The sequence below is a fragment of the Sardina pilchardus genome, chromosome 3, assembly GCF_963854185.1.
Source record: "Sardina pilchardus chromosome 3, fSarPil1.1, whole genome shotgun sequence".
Taxonomy (NCBI): Eukaryota; Metazoa; Chordata; class Actinopteri; order Clupeiformes; family Clupeidae; genus Sardina; species Sardina pilchardus.
This window is the reverse complement of record NC_084996.1, coordinates 3,496,282-3,513,178: the sequence shown is the minus strand read 5'-3', so window position 1 is coordinate 3,513,178 and position 16,897 is coordinate 3,496,282. Positions and strand designations below refer to the sequence as shown.

The 16,897-nt window shown below is 41.4% G+C and overlaps 2 protein-coding genes across 3 annotated transcripts in view; both read left to right on the top strand.

Moving 5' to 3' along the window:
• flii (FLII actin remodeling protein) overlaps positions 1-16,897 on the top strand; it is a 39,913-nt gene that overhangs the window by 12,927 nt on the left and 10,089 nt on the right. The window contains exons 2-11 of one of the 2 annotated variants that reach the window (XM_062531356.1): positions 12,980-13,057; positions 14,014-14,124; positions 14,218-14,289; positions 14,453-14,533; positions 14,906-14,991; positions 15,119-15,280; positions 15,386-15,489; positions 16,046-16,221; positions 16,421-16,578; positions 16,672-16,756. In XM_062531356.1, coding sequence (XP_062387340.1) covers positions 12,995-13,057; positions 14,014-14,124; positions 14,218-14,289; positions 14,453-14,533; positions 14,906-14,991; positions 15,119-15,280; positions 15,386-15,489; positions 16,046-16,221; positions 16,421-16,578; positions 16,672-16,756 — 1,098 coding nt within the window. In that variant the 5' untranslated portion in view covers positions 12,980-12,994. Of the gene's footprint in view, positions 1-12,906; positions 13,058-14,013; positions 14,125-14,217; positions 14,290-14,452; positions 14,534-14,905; positions 14,992-15,118; positions 15,281-15,385; positions 15,490-16,045; positions 16,222-16,420; positions 16,579-16,671; positions 16,757-16,897 lie in introns of those variants that run through there. The other variant, XM_062531355.1, reaches the window with a different exon arrangement.
• Positions 25-12,641, top strand: top3a (DNA topoisomerase III alpha). Its single transcript, XM_062531350.1, has 19 exons — positions 25-768; positions 905-964; positions 1,048-1,121; positions 2,296-2,371; positions 2,470-2,578; positions 2,726-2,869; positions 3,062-3,232; positions 4,004-4,107; positions 4,253-4,327; positions 4,413-4,495; positions 4,590-4,797; positions 5,154-5,339; positions 5,619-5,748; positions 5,982-6,095; positions 6,739-6,904; positions 7,280-7,423; positions 11,048-11,170; positions 11,396-12,150; positions 12,309-12,641. Exons 1-19 carry the CDS (start codon positions 580-582, stop codon positions 12,455-12,457), a joined length of 3,060 nt encoding a protein of 1,019 aa, XP_062387334.1. The 5' UTR covers positions 25-579; the 3' UTR covers positions 12,458-12,641.

Here is a 16,897-nt window from a genome sequence, read left to right as displayed (position 1 = left end):
GTTCATTCTCACGTGACTACATCAGGGTCTCAACAAGGAAGTATGGAAAATGTGCTTAATTGTATTCATATGTCGATACGAATATGTTCACGATTGCCGATAAACACAGAATAATTGAACTGTTTAAGTCTGAAAAATTTGTAACTACAGAATACGAGAAAATACAAACCAATTTTACGCCCCCGTTAATAGCATTACGGCAGGACATTACGACAATTGCTGACAGGCGCCGAATTTGTAAAACGGGCTAACGTTAGCGCATTGCCCAGTTAAATATACGTCCTGTCACAATCTGGCATTCAATTTTGTAGTCTGTAAGTAGTACATCAAGTGAAGTACGAATATTTGAAACTGATGATTTTGTTTCCTAACGTGGTAGCTAGATAGCTGGCTAACCCGGGTAGCTAAAGTTAAATTAGCTAACGTTAGCTCGCTGCTGCAGCTAGACCTTTTGGACACCTGTGGTAGCCTGTTAGCCGCACAACCTTGCAAGATACATGCTAGGCATTTTTATGCGATTTAAGGAAAATTGTAATAGCCTTAAAGAATGTAACTACTTGCACTGTCAGCAAGTAGATTATGGTAATCAATGTGATTAGATCACTGTTTAAAGTGAGAAGTGTGTTGTTAGTGCAGAGGCGATTTTGTCAGGAAGGGTCAGAAAACATGATCAGACGAACTCAGATTAAGAAAGTTCTGTGCGTTGCTGAGAAGAACGATGCAGCCAAGGGGATATCCGAGATCATGTCAAATGGAAGGGCAAGAAGGGTAAGCAGCCTTCGAGGCCTTCTCGTTCCGTCATCGACTCTGTATCATGGGCAGATCTGTGTGCATCTTCACTTTTATGTAGTGTCGTTCCCTTGTTTATAACGTTTTTGCTCTCTGTGTGCTTGATCACTTTTAGAAAGAAGGATTGTCCGTGTACAACAAGTTGTATGAGTATGAGTATAACTTGTTCGGACAGGTAAGGTTGTCCTCTAAATAGCAAATATTCTTTGTTCTTACACTATTTGAACTCACGGTTATATTGTACGTGGCTTGTTACAGGATGTCTCTGTGACCATGACCTCAGTGTCTGGACATCTCTTAGGTTTGGAATTCACAACTCCTTTTCAAAAATGGTGAGTTGTTTTTGTGCTAGTGCAGCTAGTGACATGGTACAGTGTAGGGATGCACCGATCCGACTTTTTCAGTCCCGATACCGATACCGATGCCTGGGCTCTGCGTATCGGTCGATATCCGATACCGATCCGATACCATTGTTAATTAATAAACTGTATACCTCACCATGTGGAAAAGACTAAAGGCATCAGGCTTGACTTCATTCTTCATTCTTTCCCTAACTAAACATTACTTTCCTAAAAAAATCTAACAAAATAACACTTAGATATAAAGGTAATGTATTATTATTATTATTATTATTATTATTATTATTATTATTATTATCATCATCATTATTGATTATATTACTAGTATTAAAAATAAACAGTTGTACACCAGCAGCAACTTGGAACAGCATTCAAATTCAAGTTCACAGTTATTACTAAAAAAATAAATCTAACAAAAAAACAATTTTGCAGATAAAAATCCCATATTAGTGACATACATTGAAACACCCCTGCCAAAATGGTGTCACCCGCGAAACCCCTCTATTTACTCATAGTGGTACGGTCCCGCAGTTTCCCCACGATAAACTAATTAGTTCACACGAAGTTTGAATGGTGGTAAACGGTAGAAGTTGTACGTTATATCTAATAAATTATACGTTTTTGACAGCCAATTTGAACATTTGTCTTTATACCAAGAACAGTTTATACAGATGAGATGAAAATGACAATGTGTTTAGTTTGAGTAGCCTATTTTGTTGACTGTTACACATTAACGTGTTGCCTAAATGCAACAAAACGCATGAAGATCGTAATTAATCTATGACAAATGGTGGTTAGTATAGATATTCTTTTGATCCTATGATATAAATGTGGTATCTGTATTTATCCCATCCATGAATTTAGACACTCAGAGCACACAGTGAGGTGAGGCACACTCTAACCCGCAGCAGTGAGCTGCTGCTACAGTGGCGCTAAATGGCTGGTTGCGCGTCATATGGCTCAGCCTTTTTTTGAGACTATATTAAATTCGGATCGGCCCATGGATCGGCTCATTTTTTCCGATCCCCGATCCAGCTATTTTGTTCATATCGGGGCCGATATCCGATCCAAATATCGGATCGGTGCATCCCTAGTACAGTGTCCTAATGACGACAGCCACAGTGAACTGTTCCATGTTGGTCTACAGGCACAGCTGTAATCCAGCTTTATTGTTTGAAGCAGAGGTTGAAAAGTATTGCCCAGAGAACTTCATACAAATAAAGGTATAAAGTCAACTCAGAACTTTTATAAAAATATAAATTGCAAGTCATCATCCGATATGCCAAATGAACTTTCTTGGATTTATTGCGTTCACATTCAGAGGACTCTAGAGAGAGAGGTTCGACAATGCCAGGCTCTAATCATATGGACAGATTGTGACAGAGAGGGAGAAAACATTGGCTTTGAGGTCATTGATGTTTGCAAAGCAGGTGAGTGTTTTTTTCCAGTGTCTAAATGTGGTCCGTAGAACTGACCTATGCTCATGCAACCTGAATGATTGAAGAAAACAACAGCTGATGGTTTGAAAATGGTTAGTGAAAACAAAGGTTTCAATATAATATGTAACTCTCTTGCAGTCAAGCCAAACCTCCAAGTTTTCAGGGCTCATTTTTCTGAAATCACACCCAACTCTATCAGGAGAGCATGTGAGACACTGACAGAACCAAATGTCAACATCAGTGATGCAGTGGATGTCAGACAAGAGCTAGACTTGCGAATTGGTAAATAATTTTTGTTCATTCAATTGTTTTGTTATTGGTCAATAAGGGCACAACACAAATGATATGTGATATTTTTAGACATGTGTTGTGTGATATATTTGACTATAAAGTATCCCAAAGTATCGCTGGAATTATTAAAACACATGTGTTGTTAATGAATTGTAACATTGACACTTACTTTTTTTCCTCCAGGGGCAGCATTTACAAGGTTTCAGACTATGCGCTTACAGAAGATCTTCCCAGGATCTCTGGCCAATCAGCTCATAAGCTATGGCAGCTGCCAGTTTCCTACACTGGGATTTGTGGTGGAGCGGTTCAAATCTATCCAAGCTTTCATCCCCGAGACCTTCTTTAAAATCAAAGGTATAGTTGCATTGTCAACAAGTTCAAATCTATCCAAGCTTTCATCCCCGAGACCTTCTTTAAAATCAAAGGTATAGTTGCATTGTCAACAGGTAGAGCAGGGTACTGTAAGTAATTGGGTTACTAATATATGCCAATGCATGGTGTAAATTGAATGCCTTTCATTTACCTGACACTCTTAAAAGAAAGAATGCGATGTAGTCATATTAACAGGGTATGTGTACTGAGAGAGGACATGTCTAACTAGAAAAGCACTCCGAGAGCGCAGACCTCCGCCTGTATTGTTCTTCCTAGGTTGTCATACATTTGAACCTAAACTATTCAGATCGCCACCACGTGGCCATACCATGCCATTACACAACTACTAAGCGAAAAAACATAAACGGCTCCGGAATCCCGACGGTGTTCCGGATCACTCCCAAAATGTAATCGTTTCTTCCTCATTTCTGACCTTCCCTGAAAATTCATTGAAATTCATTGATGACTTTTTGAGTTATCTTGCTAACAGACAGACAGACAGACAAACAGACAGACAGACAAACAGACAAACAAACCCCGGTGAAAACATAACCTCCTCGGTGGAGGTAATAAGCAGTTTATATTTATCTTGAGACCAGACACTGTGCCACTGATGAAGAACTTGTTAACAATCAATCAATATGATTCTGGGATTGCAGACAAAGGTGTATATGACTGGCTCTGCGCAGGAATGTATGCATTTTTGTTTTGTTATTGTTTACTCTGAAATAAATGAAGTTCTCCATTTTTCAGTTGCCCATGAACCAAATGAGGAGGAAACGGTGGAATTTAGTTGGAAAAGGAATCGTCTCTTCAGCCATACTGCCTGCCTAGTACTCTATCAGATTTGCATGGAGGTGGGTCTGTCTTAAGTGAAGGAGTAATGTAATCTTCCAAAAAGTCAAAGAAAAATGTACTTCAAGTTCGAACTGGAATTTACTCTAATGATTTTGGTGCCATAATCTGTTGTGGCAATATAATCTGAATGTGATATTGTCCTAGGATCCCACTGCTACAGTGGTTGCTGTCACTAGTAAACCTAAAAGTAAATGGAGACCACAGCCTCTTGACACTGTTGTAAGTATTAGTACTCAAAAACATAACATGACTCCCAAACAACTCCTTGGAGGTACATTCTTGAGATTTTCATGTATATCTTCAGGAACTTGAGAAAGCGGCCTCTCGCAAATTGAAGATCAATGCGAAAGAAACCATGAAAATAGCGGAAAAACTCTACACTCAAGGGTGAGTCTGTAGGTTGTCTGTTTTACAGAGCCGATGGCAACATGAACACATCTTGAAAGCAATAACTAATAACCCCTCTGCCCCCACCCATCAGACTTATCAGCTATCCCCGCACTGAGACCAACATCTTCCCAAAGGACCTCAACTTGACATCCCTGGTACAGCAGCAGACTCCGGACAACGAGTGGGGGGCATTTGCGCAGGGCATTCTGGACAGGGGTGGACCCACCCCTCGAAACGGAAATAAATCTGATCAAGCCCATCCCCCCATTCACCCCACTAAATACACCAACAGCCTACAGGTGACAATGTAGTGTTATGAGAGTAATGCACTTTATATGAGCAGGGCAGTGGCATTGTAGTAGTTAAGGAGCTGGGCTAGCGTGCAGTAGCCTGAAAAGTTGTGGGTTCAATTCCTGGCTTCCACCACTGTGCCCATGACAAAGGCGCTTAACCCCATGTTTCCCAAGGGTCAATGTAATATAGTTGGCATAATGTAAGTCACATTGGACAACAGTGTCTGCTAAATTGATAAATGGAAAATGGAAATATATGTGTATAATAATGTGCTTTCCGTTTGAGATGTTGCCACACTTCATATTTTTTCACAAAATAGATAGCCTTGTTTTACACTACTGTTTCTTTTTTGTTGTAACAGGGTAACGAAAAGCGTCTGTATGAGTTTATAGTCCGTCACTTCCTGGCTTGTTGCTCCCAGGATGCCCAGGGACAGGAAACCACAGTTGAGATTGATATAGCTGAGGAGAAATTCTCTGCAAGTGGCCTTATGATCATCGCCCGGAACTATCTAGATGTTTACCCCTATGATAAATGGTACACAAAGGTAGGCAAATACATTAGCAACAGACAGGTGATCTTGTGAACGACCAGCAGTATTCTGTTATAAATTACATAAAAAGTTCCTGTTAAAAAAGTTCCTGTTAGTTCCTGCACTGTGTGTGTGTAAGAGTACTTAAGATTTGAACAGAAATATTCCTTGGTTTGGGGACCATTTATGATATAGTCAAAATCTGAACAAAATCTGAGGCGGTGCAGCACCAGCCGTATCTGATTTAACATGGAATGATCTGTATGGATTTACTCATGTGTGTTTCTGTCCTAGATAATCCCAGTCTATGAACAGGGGTCTCAGTTTCAGCCGTCGGCCATAGAGATGGTTGATGGACAGACGAGCCCACCACAACTGCTGACAGAAGCTGACCTCATTTCCCTCATGGAAAAACATGGCATTGGTACGACTAAGCTCCTCTGAAATCACAAGAAAATTAAATGCAGAAAGAAACACAGACATTTGTAGTATATAGTTAAGTGGCCAATGCAGTATAGGAATAGAGGCTGTTTAACCTCGGCTAGTACAACATGTGTTCACAAACGCTTTGTACCTGCATGTGTGCATGAAGTACTTGGGGCTCCATATCAAGTGTGGATAATGAGTCAGACAAGTGTTAATGACTTTATCTTCTAGGCACCGATGCCACACATGCTGATCACATCGAGACCATTAAAAGCCGAATGTATGTTGGACTGACTCAAGACCAGAGATTTCTCCCAGGGGAGCTTGGCATGGGCCTGGTGGAAGGTCAGCCCTTTCTGTTCTACATTGTTTTGGGAAACACAAATGTAATACCAGTAAATAGGTTGGTCCTAAGGTTGTTCTGAATTTGTGCACTACTTCAACATGTACTACTAAAACAGCTACACTGGATTAAGGGTCACGTGTGCTTAAATATTGTTGTGTTATAAAACTTTGGCAAAGATTATTCACAAATGACCTCTCGTTAAAGCATGCATGTGTCTGCCAAAAGTCCCTGTGTTTAGTGCAAGCTGCATTTAGTGTAGTGGTTCTCAAAGTGTGGGGCTGTCCCCACTAGTGGGGAATAGAGACAGGTCAGGTGGGACGCGATGAACAAGATAATTTTTTTGTTGTTAATATGTTTTGTTGTTTTTTTTGACAAGATCGATTCAAAACAAAATAGCCACACACAAACATAGGAGTCATAAACAGACCAACATATGAATTAAAATAGCATAACAATTGTTGGCTTGAAAATAACTGAAAAAGTTTGAGAGCCACTGATTTAGTGTCACACAGTATCCGTAGGAAGTAGAGGAAATACTGTAAAAATCTGATATTTTTTAGTTTTGTGTGAACTACCCAGGTGGTATGTCTTTTCTCCCCCTCTCCCTGGATGGATTTATAGCATATCCTCTATAACTTGCAGGTTACAACTCCATGGGCTATGAGATGTCCAAGCCGGACTTGAGAGCAGAGCTGGAAGCGGACCTTAAACTGGTCTCCGAGGGGAGGAAAGATAAAGCCTCTGCCCTGCGACATCATGTGGCCAAATACAAGGCTGTGTTCATCGAATCTGTACAGAAGGCAAAGAAGTAAGTTCAACAGTCAACACCCCTAAAATGCCTCCTTTGATTGTTTTCTGCTGGAGGAGCAGTTGAGCAGAACAGTATATCTAAAAAGCATTAATGACATGCTAGATCTGAAGAATATTTTTAAGTTTTGATTTGTTTTCTTTGCATACATCAAGCAATTGTTAGCCAGCTCCTGGTTAGTTGAACATTGGAGCAATATGACAAACTATAACTGGCCTGACTTTCATGCTTTCAAACTTGATGAAAAGATGCTGAACAAGATGAACCCAATCAATTCTAGAGTTGGCCTAGACAGAGCAACACTGAGTTATAGCGCCTCTCTAGTTGCATATGTTTCTCATGGCTGTAACCATTCCTCTCCTGTTGCGCTGGCAGGTTGGATGAGGCTCTATCTAATTACCTGGGCGAGGCACAGGAGTACACAGAGCAACAGCAGGAGCTGGAGTTGCCCATGCCTGTGAGGAAGTGTCCCAGCTGCAATCGAGACATGGTCCTGAGACAGAAAAAGGACAGCACCACGTAAGACACACACACACACACACACACACACACACACACACACAATTAAAAAAAAAGATCAGGGGCCTCGTGTACAAAGACTTGTGTGGAATTCATACTAAAACACTGCGTATGTGCAAACCAGGAAAGTAGTGTACAGACAAAAAAAATCTGATATATATGAAACTGCATGTGTGCAGCATTCCGGGCAGCTTTGTACATCCCAAATAATGTGAAGTTAAAGGAGAATTCCGGTGTGATATTGACTTAAAGTGTGTTGAAATATGATACCGAGTGTGAGCGATTGTCTCAGAGCTGATCTCGACCTGTCAGCTGTTCTCCGAAACCCGGCGGTAGCTCAGCAATAGTAAACCAGGTTTTCAACGTTAGTGGCTCGGGCATCGGCTTATCCATGCAAATAAATCACTGTTTTACACCATTAATGAGGCTCAAAGTAGCTCCACACTTTATTGGTAGACTTCTGAGGGCCCTGACATTTAAAACGAGACATCGAGAACTTTGAAAAAGCACTGGTTGTTTACTTACATGACTGTTTATTCAGGCAGTCACTTTCGAAAGTTTAGCGGTAGCAGCCATCTTGAATTTAATCACGTGACTGATTCGTGACTGGTTCACGTAATCGCTATGTCTATAGCCGTGTTCAAGTTCAACTCCAAATGACCTTTTGCAGCAACGAGAGCTGCCGGTGGCAGCAAGGGCGGGGATGCAAACGCTGCTATGAAGTTGTACACTCTCTACTTCCCGTAGTGTAGACTTGGCTAGACTTGACCATGTGACGAATCACGAGGCACGGACCCGCACGAACTCTTGTGGATATGGGGAGGCATCTAAACACCTGCACACACGTCAGGGATGTAAAAGCCAATTAGGGCAAAGACCTGACGTCATGAAGGCAGGGTCTAGGCTCCGCTGCTCTCCGCAGTACCTCCAGACCGGCTGCTCTTTTGCGGAGCAGCCGCCTGGCCACGCCTTGCTCCCGCGATAAGTTGAGGCCATGTGATACCGACTGCCGAGTCGAAAACACGCCCATCTAGACCATCGTGGACAGATTTTTAACCACGTGCATCTTGTGCTGCGCAGTTTTTGTGCTGCGCAGCCAACTTGAACGCGCCTAATGCGTGCACTAGTCATGAATCAGTCACGTGACTAAATTCAAGATGGCTGCGACCGGTAAACTTTCGAAAGTGACTGCCTGAATAAACAGTCATGTAAGTAAACAACTAGGGATGCACCGATCCGATATTTGGATCGGATATCGGCCCCGATATGAACAAAATAGCTGGATCGGGGATCGGAAAAAATGAGCCGATCCATGGGCCGATCCGAATTTAATATAGTCTCAAAAAAAGGCTGAGCCATGACGCGCAACCAGCCATTTAGCGCAGCTCACTGCTGCGGGTTAGAGTGTGCCTCACCTCACTGTGTGCTCTGAGTGTCTAAATTCATGGATGGGATAAATACAGATACCAAATGTATGTCATAGGATCAAAAGAATATCTATACCAGTGTTTTTCAACCTTTTTTGAGCCAAGGCACACTTTTTTCATTGAAAAAATCCTGAGGCACACCACCAGCCGAAAATTTTAAATAAAATGAAATTTTATGGAAAATGAAATTAAATAAAAATCTGTAGCCTGCATTAACGATATCAAGTCATTCTTGTCAAAGTGTCTTGAATAGGAATCAAATGAACACAAAGACAATTATTTCTATTCACTCTTTTTTAGACCACTTTGGAAATTGGATAATTTCCCACGGCACACCTAACAATGTGTCACGGCACACTACTGTGCCACGGCACAGTGGTTGAAAAACACTGATCTATACTAACCACCATTTGTCATAGATTAATTACGATCTTCATGCGTTTTGTTGCATTTAGGCAACACGTTAATGTATAACAGTCAACAAAATAGGCTACTCAAACTAAACACTTGTCATTTTCATCTCATCTGTATAAACTGTTCTTGGTATAAAGACATGCAAATGTTCAAATTGGCTGTTAAAAACTTATCATTTATTAGATAAAACGTACAACTTCTACCGTTTACCATCATTCAAACTCCGTGTGAACTAATTAGTTTATCGTGGGGAAACTGCGGGACCGTACCACTATGAGTAAATAGAGGGGTTTCGCGGGTGACACCATTTTGGCAGGGGTGTTTCAATGTATGTCACTAATATGGGATTTTTATCTGCAAAATTGTTTTTTTTGTTAGATTTATTATTTAGTAATAACTGTGAACTTGAATTTGAATGCTGTTCCAAGTTGCTGCTGGTGTACAACTGTTTATTTTTAATACTAGTAATATAATCAATAATGATGATGATAATAATAATAATAATAATAATAATAATAATAATAATAATAATAATAATACATTACCTTTATATCTAAGTGTTATTTTGTTAGATTTATTTTAGGAAAGTAATGTTTAGTTAGGGAAAGAATGAAGAATGAAGTCAAGCCTGATGCCTTTAGTCTTTTCCACATGGTGAGGTATACAGTTTATTAATTAACAATGGTATCGGATCGGTATCGGATATCGACCGATACGCAGAGCCCAGGCATCGGTATCGGTATCGGGACTGAAAAAGTCGGATCGGTGCATCCCTATAAACAACCAGTGCTTTTTCAAAGTTCTCGATGTCTCGTTTTAAATGTCAGGGCCCTCAGAAGTCTACCAATAAAGTGTGGAGCTACTTTGAGCCTCATAAATCGTGTAAAACAGTGATTTATTTGCATGGATAAGCCGATGCCCGAGCCACTAACGTTGAAAACCTGGTTTACTATTGCTGAGCTACCGCCGGGTTTCGGAGAACAGCTGACAGGTCGAGATCAGCTCTGAGACAATCGCTCACACTCGGTATCATATTTCAACACACTTTAAGTCAATATCACACCGGAATTCTCCTTTAAGCACTATACTCCACCCTCTCTCCTCCCTCAATCGCAATAATTTTAGTATGCTAACTAGAAGGCCACTAAAGAGCACAGACCTCCGCGAGGACAAAATGGCCTATCCCATACAACTCGCACTTATAGTTAAGTAGGCCTACACATTTAGATGATCCTGTCCCGTAGGCTACTGCCATTTCTCACTGGAATACCCTGTTGAAAAGAAATACCCTGTGGTAAGTAGCCTACTAAGGTTATTTTCAGAAAAAATGTAAACTATCGGAGAGGGGGAAATACGCTTACAAATGTTCAAGGCATGGGCAAATGCGTGTGGCCTACCCCATTCATCACATATTTCGTGGGAAGCGCTTATCGGTTGAATGAATCTCTGACAAGGTTTCACATTCCCTTTTAATTATTCTACTAATAATTCTACAGTTGTCATTAGATGCTGTAGGTTGTTGCATAACTTAGCAGCATTTGTGCATATTGCATGTTCGTGTCCACTTGATACTCTTGATACTCTATGCAGCTTCGTACATGAGCACCCTGGTCTATTTACAGAGGCAGATGGTAAAGTAAATTGAGTTTGATTCTGACAAGTAGTCTACTATGTCACATATAGGTAGTATTGGCCTGAAATTAAAACATTACTGCTCTTTATTTAGTATCCATTGTGATGTTGAGAATGTTTATCTGTCTCCCTCACTCACTTCCCTTTGCAGGAAATTTCTGTCGTGTACGGGATACCCCGCCTGCAAGTCAGCCGTGTGGTTCCCAGACACTGTGCTGGAGGTCAGAAGAGACGACAGCGTCTGTCCAACTTGCCGGCCTCATCCTGTGCACATGTACGAGTAAACATTTATGCTTAATCATTTACCTTTCAATTACGTGTGTGTGCATGTATATATATTTACACATTTAGCTGACTTGTACGTAGTAGTATGCAAAACAAGATTATGAAGGGTACAGTTATTTTCAGTAACAATTTATCCTCATCATCACTAACATATCTGTGTGTTTTCATGGAATTTAAAAGGGCGTACAGGATAATATGTTCTGTGTATTTGTAGGTTGAAGTTGAAATTCAGGAGGGGAAGCCTTCCTCCCATGATGCCCTTAGAATTTGTGGGTTGCATCGGTGGATGTGATGAGACTTTGAGAGAGGTGCTGAATCTGAAGTACCTGAGGCCAGGTGGTGGAGGTGGAGGAGGAGGACAAGGCAGTCAATCCAGTTACAATGCCCCACGTCAGCAGTCTCAACCCAGAGCCAACCCAGGACCAAGGCCCAGTGCTGGCAGCAGTAGACCCCCCCCTTGGGCTGAGACTGGCAGGCCATCTGCTCCACCTCCCCCTGCACCTGTCTGGTCGAGCGAGCCACCTGCCGCTGTCCAAAACGACGCCACGGTGTGCAACTGTGGTCAGGACGCCCTTCTCCTCACCGTGCGCAAGGAAGGTCCCAATCAGGGTCGGCAGTTCTACAAGTGCAACTCGGGCAACTGTAATTTTTTCCTGTGGGCAGACCAGCCAAATGACCAGGGGACAAGGCAGACCACAGGGAGGAACCAGCCCCCTCGACCAACCCCTCAGCCTCCCAGGCCATCTCTTGGGTTTGGCAACACAAACACAAACCAAAGGTTTGGGAATGGCGGGTCTGGTGGTGGAAACGGAGACGTGACCATGTGTAACTGTAATGAACCGGCCGTTTCTAGAACAGTGATGAAGGATGGGGCCAATAAAGGGCGCATGTTTCACACCTGTGGGAAACCGCGAGAGCAGCAGTGTGACTTCTTCCAGTGGGCCGAGAGCGAGAACGTCCCACCACCAGGTATAATACTTGGGCACTCCACCCTTGATATAAAACAATAGTTTGTCTGGCTCGTAACTGTTTAAAACATAAATACAATTGGACAGTTCTGTAGTTCACAATGTAGACATACTGTGGCATGTATTCTAAATATGTTCCTTTCTAAATCTCTCCATCAGTCTCAAGAGGTTTCAACAGTGGAGAAACAGAAAGAAGGGGAAGAAAGACAGGACCTCCGACAAAAGCCCCGGGGGCCAAGAGACCCAGGACTTGTGGGACATGCCATCAGCCTGGACACACACGAACAACTTGCCCCCAGAACAATTAAGCAGGATTCTCTGAAACATGATGAATGTAAAAAAAAAAAATATTGGATATTGAATTCAAATCAGGTTTATAGTTGCCTTTGAATCGCTATGCCATTGACTTTTGATTTCCTTTCTTAAATTATATCAAGCTGTATTTTACATAAATATTTCTGTTGAATTGGTAAATAAATGTAAATTAATCTGTCTGTGTTTGATATTTTGCATTGCATATTTCTATAACATGGAACGATTCATTAAAGTGTCTGTAAATTCTGAAATCATGTTACATGCTAATACTGAATTTTAAGGATACGGTATACGTTAATGCAAGCAGGGGGGGGGGGGGGGGGGCATTAATGAGAATATTCAAAACAAAATTATTTAGGCAGTGTTGTTGAAGGGCCACGGGATCACATTATTAATCGAACATGGGGTGAAGCGGACTGTACCATTTTGAGTAACGGGTGTGTCTTTTCCGGCAGCTGCTGTCTGCAGGGTCTGGTCAAATTCTTGAACACTACCAGAAATAGCCTGAAAAGTCTCAACCTGAATCCGTGATGGCTGCTACAGGAGTTCTCCCCTTTATCAGGGGGGTAGACCTAAGTGGGAACGATTTTAAAGTAAGGCCCTTTTGTCCATTTGTCGACTAGAAGTTACTAGTTTGTATTTAGGTCGGGTTAGGTTTCGTGTTCTCGTGAATTTTAGTTAGCCTTCGCTAAAGGGCTTGATAACTGGCTAACGTGAGCTAGCTGTGATAGCATAATACAAGCTGATAACGTTATCATGTAGCCTAACTTAGCTCTCTAGCTAGCTGCTAGGGCGGTAGCAAGCGACTGTCAAAAATGGCATGGGAATATAAGTGTTCTCTATGTAAGGCATTTTAGTTTTTTTTCTCAGACTTTGGATATTTAAAAGTAGGAAGCTAAATATTGACACCTCTTTCTGGAATATGTATGGCTTCCCTCATAACGTTAGTGTCTGGGCGAAGACAGGCGTAGCACATCAAAAGTTGGTCGGTTAGCTGACGTTAGCTGATTGATTACCACTTCTATTGTGCCGCTGACCTGTTATAAGTTCATTCTATTATTTTAAATACGCAGATATGCTGTAAGCAATAAGTGAACGAAGAATAACAAAGTAGGTTAATATAGCTCAAGTGTTCCGCTTTCCGATAGCTGTTTCAATAGCTAACGTTATGGCGTTTCTCAACATTGTGCAAGTTGGTGTTAGCAGTCTCTGTTAGCCATCCTGTCTGTTGTGTTTATATTGTCTTTGGTGGAGGATCTTTTGTAGTTATGATACCTCACGTTATGTATGCTGTATATTTAAGGATATTCAATCACTTCGACAATACTGCCAAAGTCCTGTTGGACAAGTTGTAGGCTATTTGTCAGTGTGAGAAATAACGTTGTATTAGAGGCACACCCACAAGTGAGTCAGGAAACGGCATGACATCATTTCTTTTTTGAACGTTTCAATCCATGGGTTTGTAGTATGTCACCACCAAGCACATAAACTTCAGAAATGGTTATCCTGGCGTTTGATTTGACTCTTAACCAAGATGTCTTGATTTCAGGGGGGCTACTTTCCGGAGCATGTAAAATCTATGTCCAGCCTGCGATGGCTGAAGTTAAACAGAACAGGACTTTGCTATCTTCCAGAGGAGCTGGCCTCCCTCCAAAAGCTGGTGATTACAGTATTTTTAGCTATTTTGAATTACACTACTACTATTATTTTGATTGTTTTGTTTCCATAACTTCTTTTCTTTTTTTTCTGTCAGGAACATTTGTCAGTGAGTCACAACAGCTTGACAACCTTACATGGAGAGCTCTCCAGTCTTCCCAACCTAAGGGTAATAGAAATAATCATTGTGGCAATCTTAGGCCAACATGGACTATTCGTTTACAAGTCTGCATAGTTTAGCCTGTACCAAGACCTCATATGTGAATTGTGAGTGAGTTCTTTAAGACATAATCCAGATTTTCATAAATGTATGCCTCCTTTTTGACACCAAGGCTGTTGTGGCAAGAGCAAACAACTTGAAGAACACAGGAGTTCCAGATGATATTTTTCAGCTGGATGACCTCTCAGTACTGGTATGTAAACATTCCCCCTTTCTTGAACCACATACTGGGATTTTGTCTTGGAGTATCACTTGTTAATCTGTTAAATGAGCAACTTCTCAGTTGCCTGTTTTCATTGCCCTTGTTGCGCTCTTCGATTCTGTGACTTGTTTAATTTTATGAGGACGCTCCTGTGTGAGGAGGAACAGCCAGATCTATAACCCAGTCTATTTATAACAAAGATACTGCAGGGCTTAAACTATTTAGGCATCGTGCCTGAATTCAGGTCTTGGCTGGACCATTTACAATTTGAAAACAGGAGATTATATATGACTCCTGTTTGATAACTTCAGGTACAGACAATTATATTACATATTGCATTAAGCTATTGTATGTTCTTCTCAGGATTTGAGCTATAACCAGTTGACTGAAATTCCAAGGGACCTGGAGAATTCTAGGAATATGCTGGTTCTTAACCTCAGTCACAATGGGTGAGCAACCTCTTAGCAACCTACGTGATAGACATGGTTATCATATCAGTCATGACTACTCTGTGCTTTGATGTATGTACTATCTAATATTTAACTTAATTTCTCCCACTTTCCCTCTCTACTCTAGCATTGACAACATACCAAACCAGCTGTTCATTAACCTAACTGATCTGCTGTACTTGGACCTAAGTGACAATAAATTAGATAGCCTGCCTCCCCAGATGAGACGTTTGGTTCACTTGCAGACGTTAATACTGAACAACAATCCTCTCATGCATGCCCAGTTAAGGTAAATAATAGCCGTTGTTGACATACAGCTAGTTATTAGCATGCTACAAATGCATGTGTTATTTGTTGAAAACATGCCTTACTGATTTTCTTTTTTTGTGAACAGGCAATTGCCAGCCATGGTTGCTATTCATACCCTACATTTGAGAAACACGCAACGCACTCAAAGCAACATGCCCACCAGTTTAGAAGGCCTTACTAATTTAGCAGGTATATACACATGTTCTTTTCAGAGTGGGACACAAAACAGGCTAAAGCAGAACCCCAACCTGGTCTGCTGACAATTATGTTGAAATCGAGCCATAATTCCTCTGTGGTTATAATAGAAAGCTGATGTCATGAACAGAATGCAGAAAGACAAGATTAGTTCTAAGATGAAACTGGGCATATTTTACATGTAACAATGCCTTCACAAGCTATTCACTAGGACTAATATTTCAATACTGATCTCTAACCCTTGATCATTATGTTGGGGCAGGGGTGTGTGCGTGTGATGGGTGTAGATAGCATTGTGTTACAGCAGCATTTACTGATGGGTATTAATGGGTATTTAATGGGTGATGAATGTTTGCATACAGTACAACTGTTGGATGCATTGTATTGCATGCAATCGGGAGATCAATAGAAATCACTCACTGGAGATCATATGTACTGAAGGCTATAGCTGTGTAGTTATTAATAGCAGTGGCATACCACTTAAATTGCTAATGCTATAAAGTATGAGTATGGTACCAATCTGTGACTTATGTGTGTCCCTTATTTCCAGATGTGGATCTGTCCTGTAATGACCTTACTAGGGTACCAGAGTGCCTCTACTCCTTGGCCAGTCTGAAGCGCCTTAACCTGAGCAGCAATCAGGTCTCTGAGCTCTCCTTATGCATTGATCAGTGGACACAGCTGGAGACACTGAACCTTTCCAGAAATCAGCTCACATCACTTCCGGTAATGGCCATCCTTGCTGTTTTTCTATGTCTGAAGCGACCAGATTTTAAGATTATTATTTGTCAGTAGTACTTCGTAGTTGGCTAGATTACAGTGCTAGAAGGACTGCTATTGAATTGTAAGATCATTCAGGTTTGAGAGACTACTCTAGCCAATTTCCGGAGATGTTGAGCATTCTCCTTGTGTGGTTCATTCACAGTCTGCCATCTGCAAGTTGGCCAAGTTGAAGAAGCTGTATTTGAACTCTAATAAGCTTGACTTCGACGGATTGCCGTCTGGAGTTGGGAAGCTGTCAAACCTGGTGGAATTCATGGCTGCTAATAACAACTTGGAGCTCGTACCTGAAGGGTTATGCAGGTGTGTGTTTCTGATGCTTTGTCTTGTCTTGATGCTGTACAGTTAGCTGTGGTGTATTTACCTGTCTTGACATGTCACTTATCTCTGCAATAGGTGCGGCAAGCTGAAGAAACTTGTGCTGAACAAGAATCGCCTTGTGACATTGCCAGAGGCGATCCATTTCCTTACTGATTTGGAAGTAAGAGTGATCAAAACTGTTAAACAGCTTCTCAGGGCACTTGGAGGCTGACAGCAGTAGCCCATATCTGTGTTGTTTCTCTTGCCCAGTAATTACATCACCGCCCTCATAAATATCAAGAGATGGTGCTACATCTGTCCC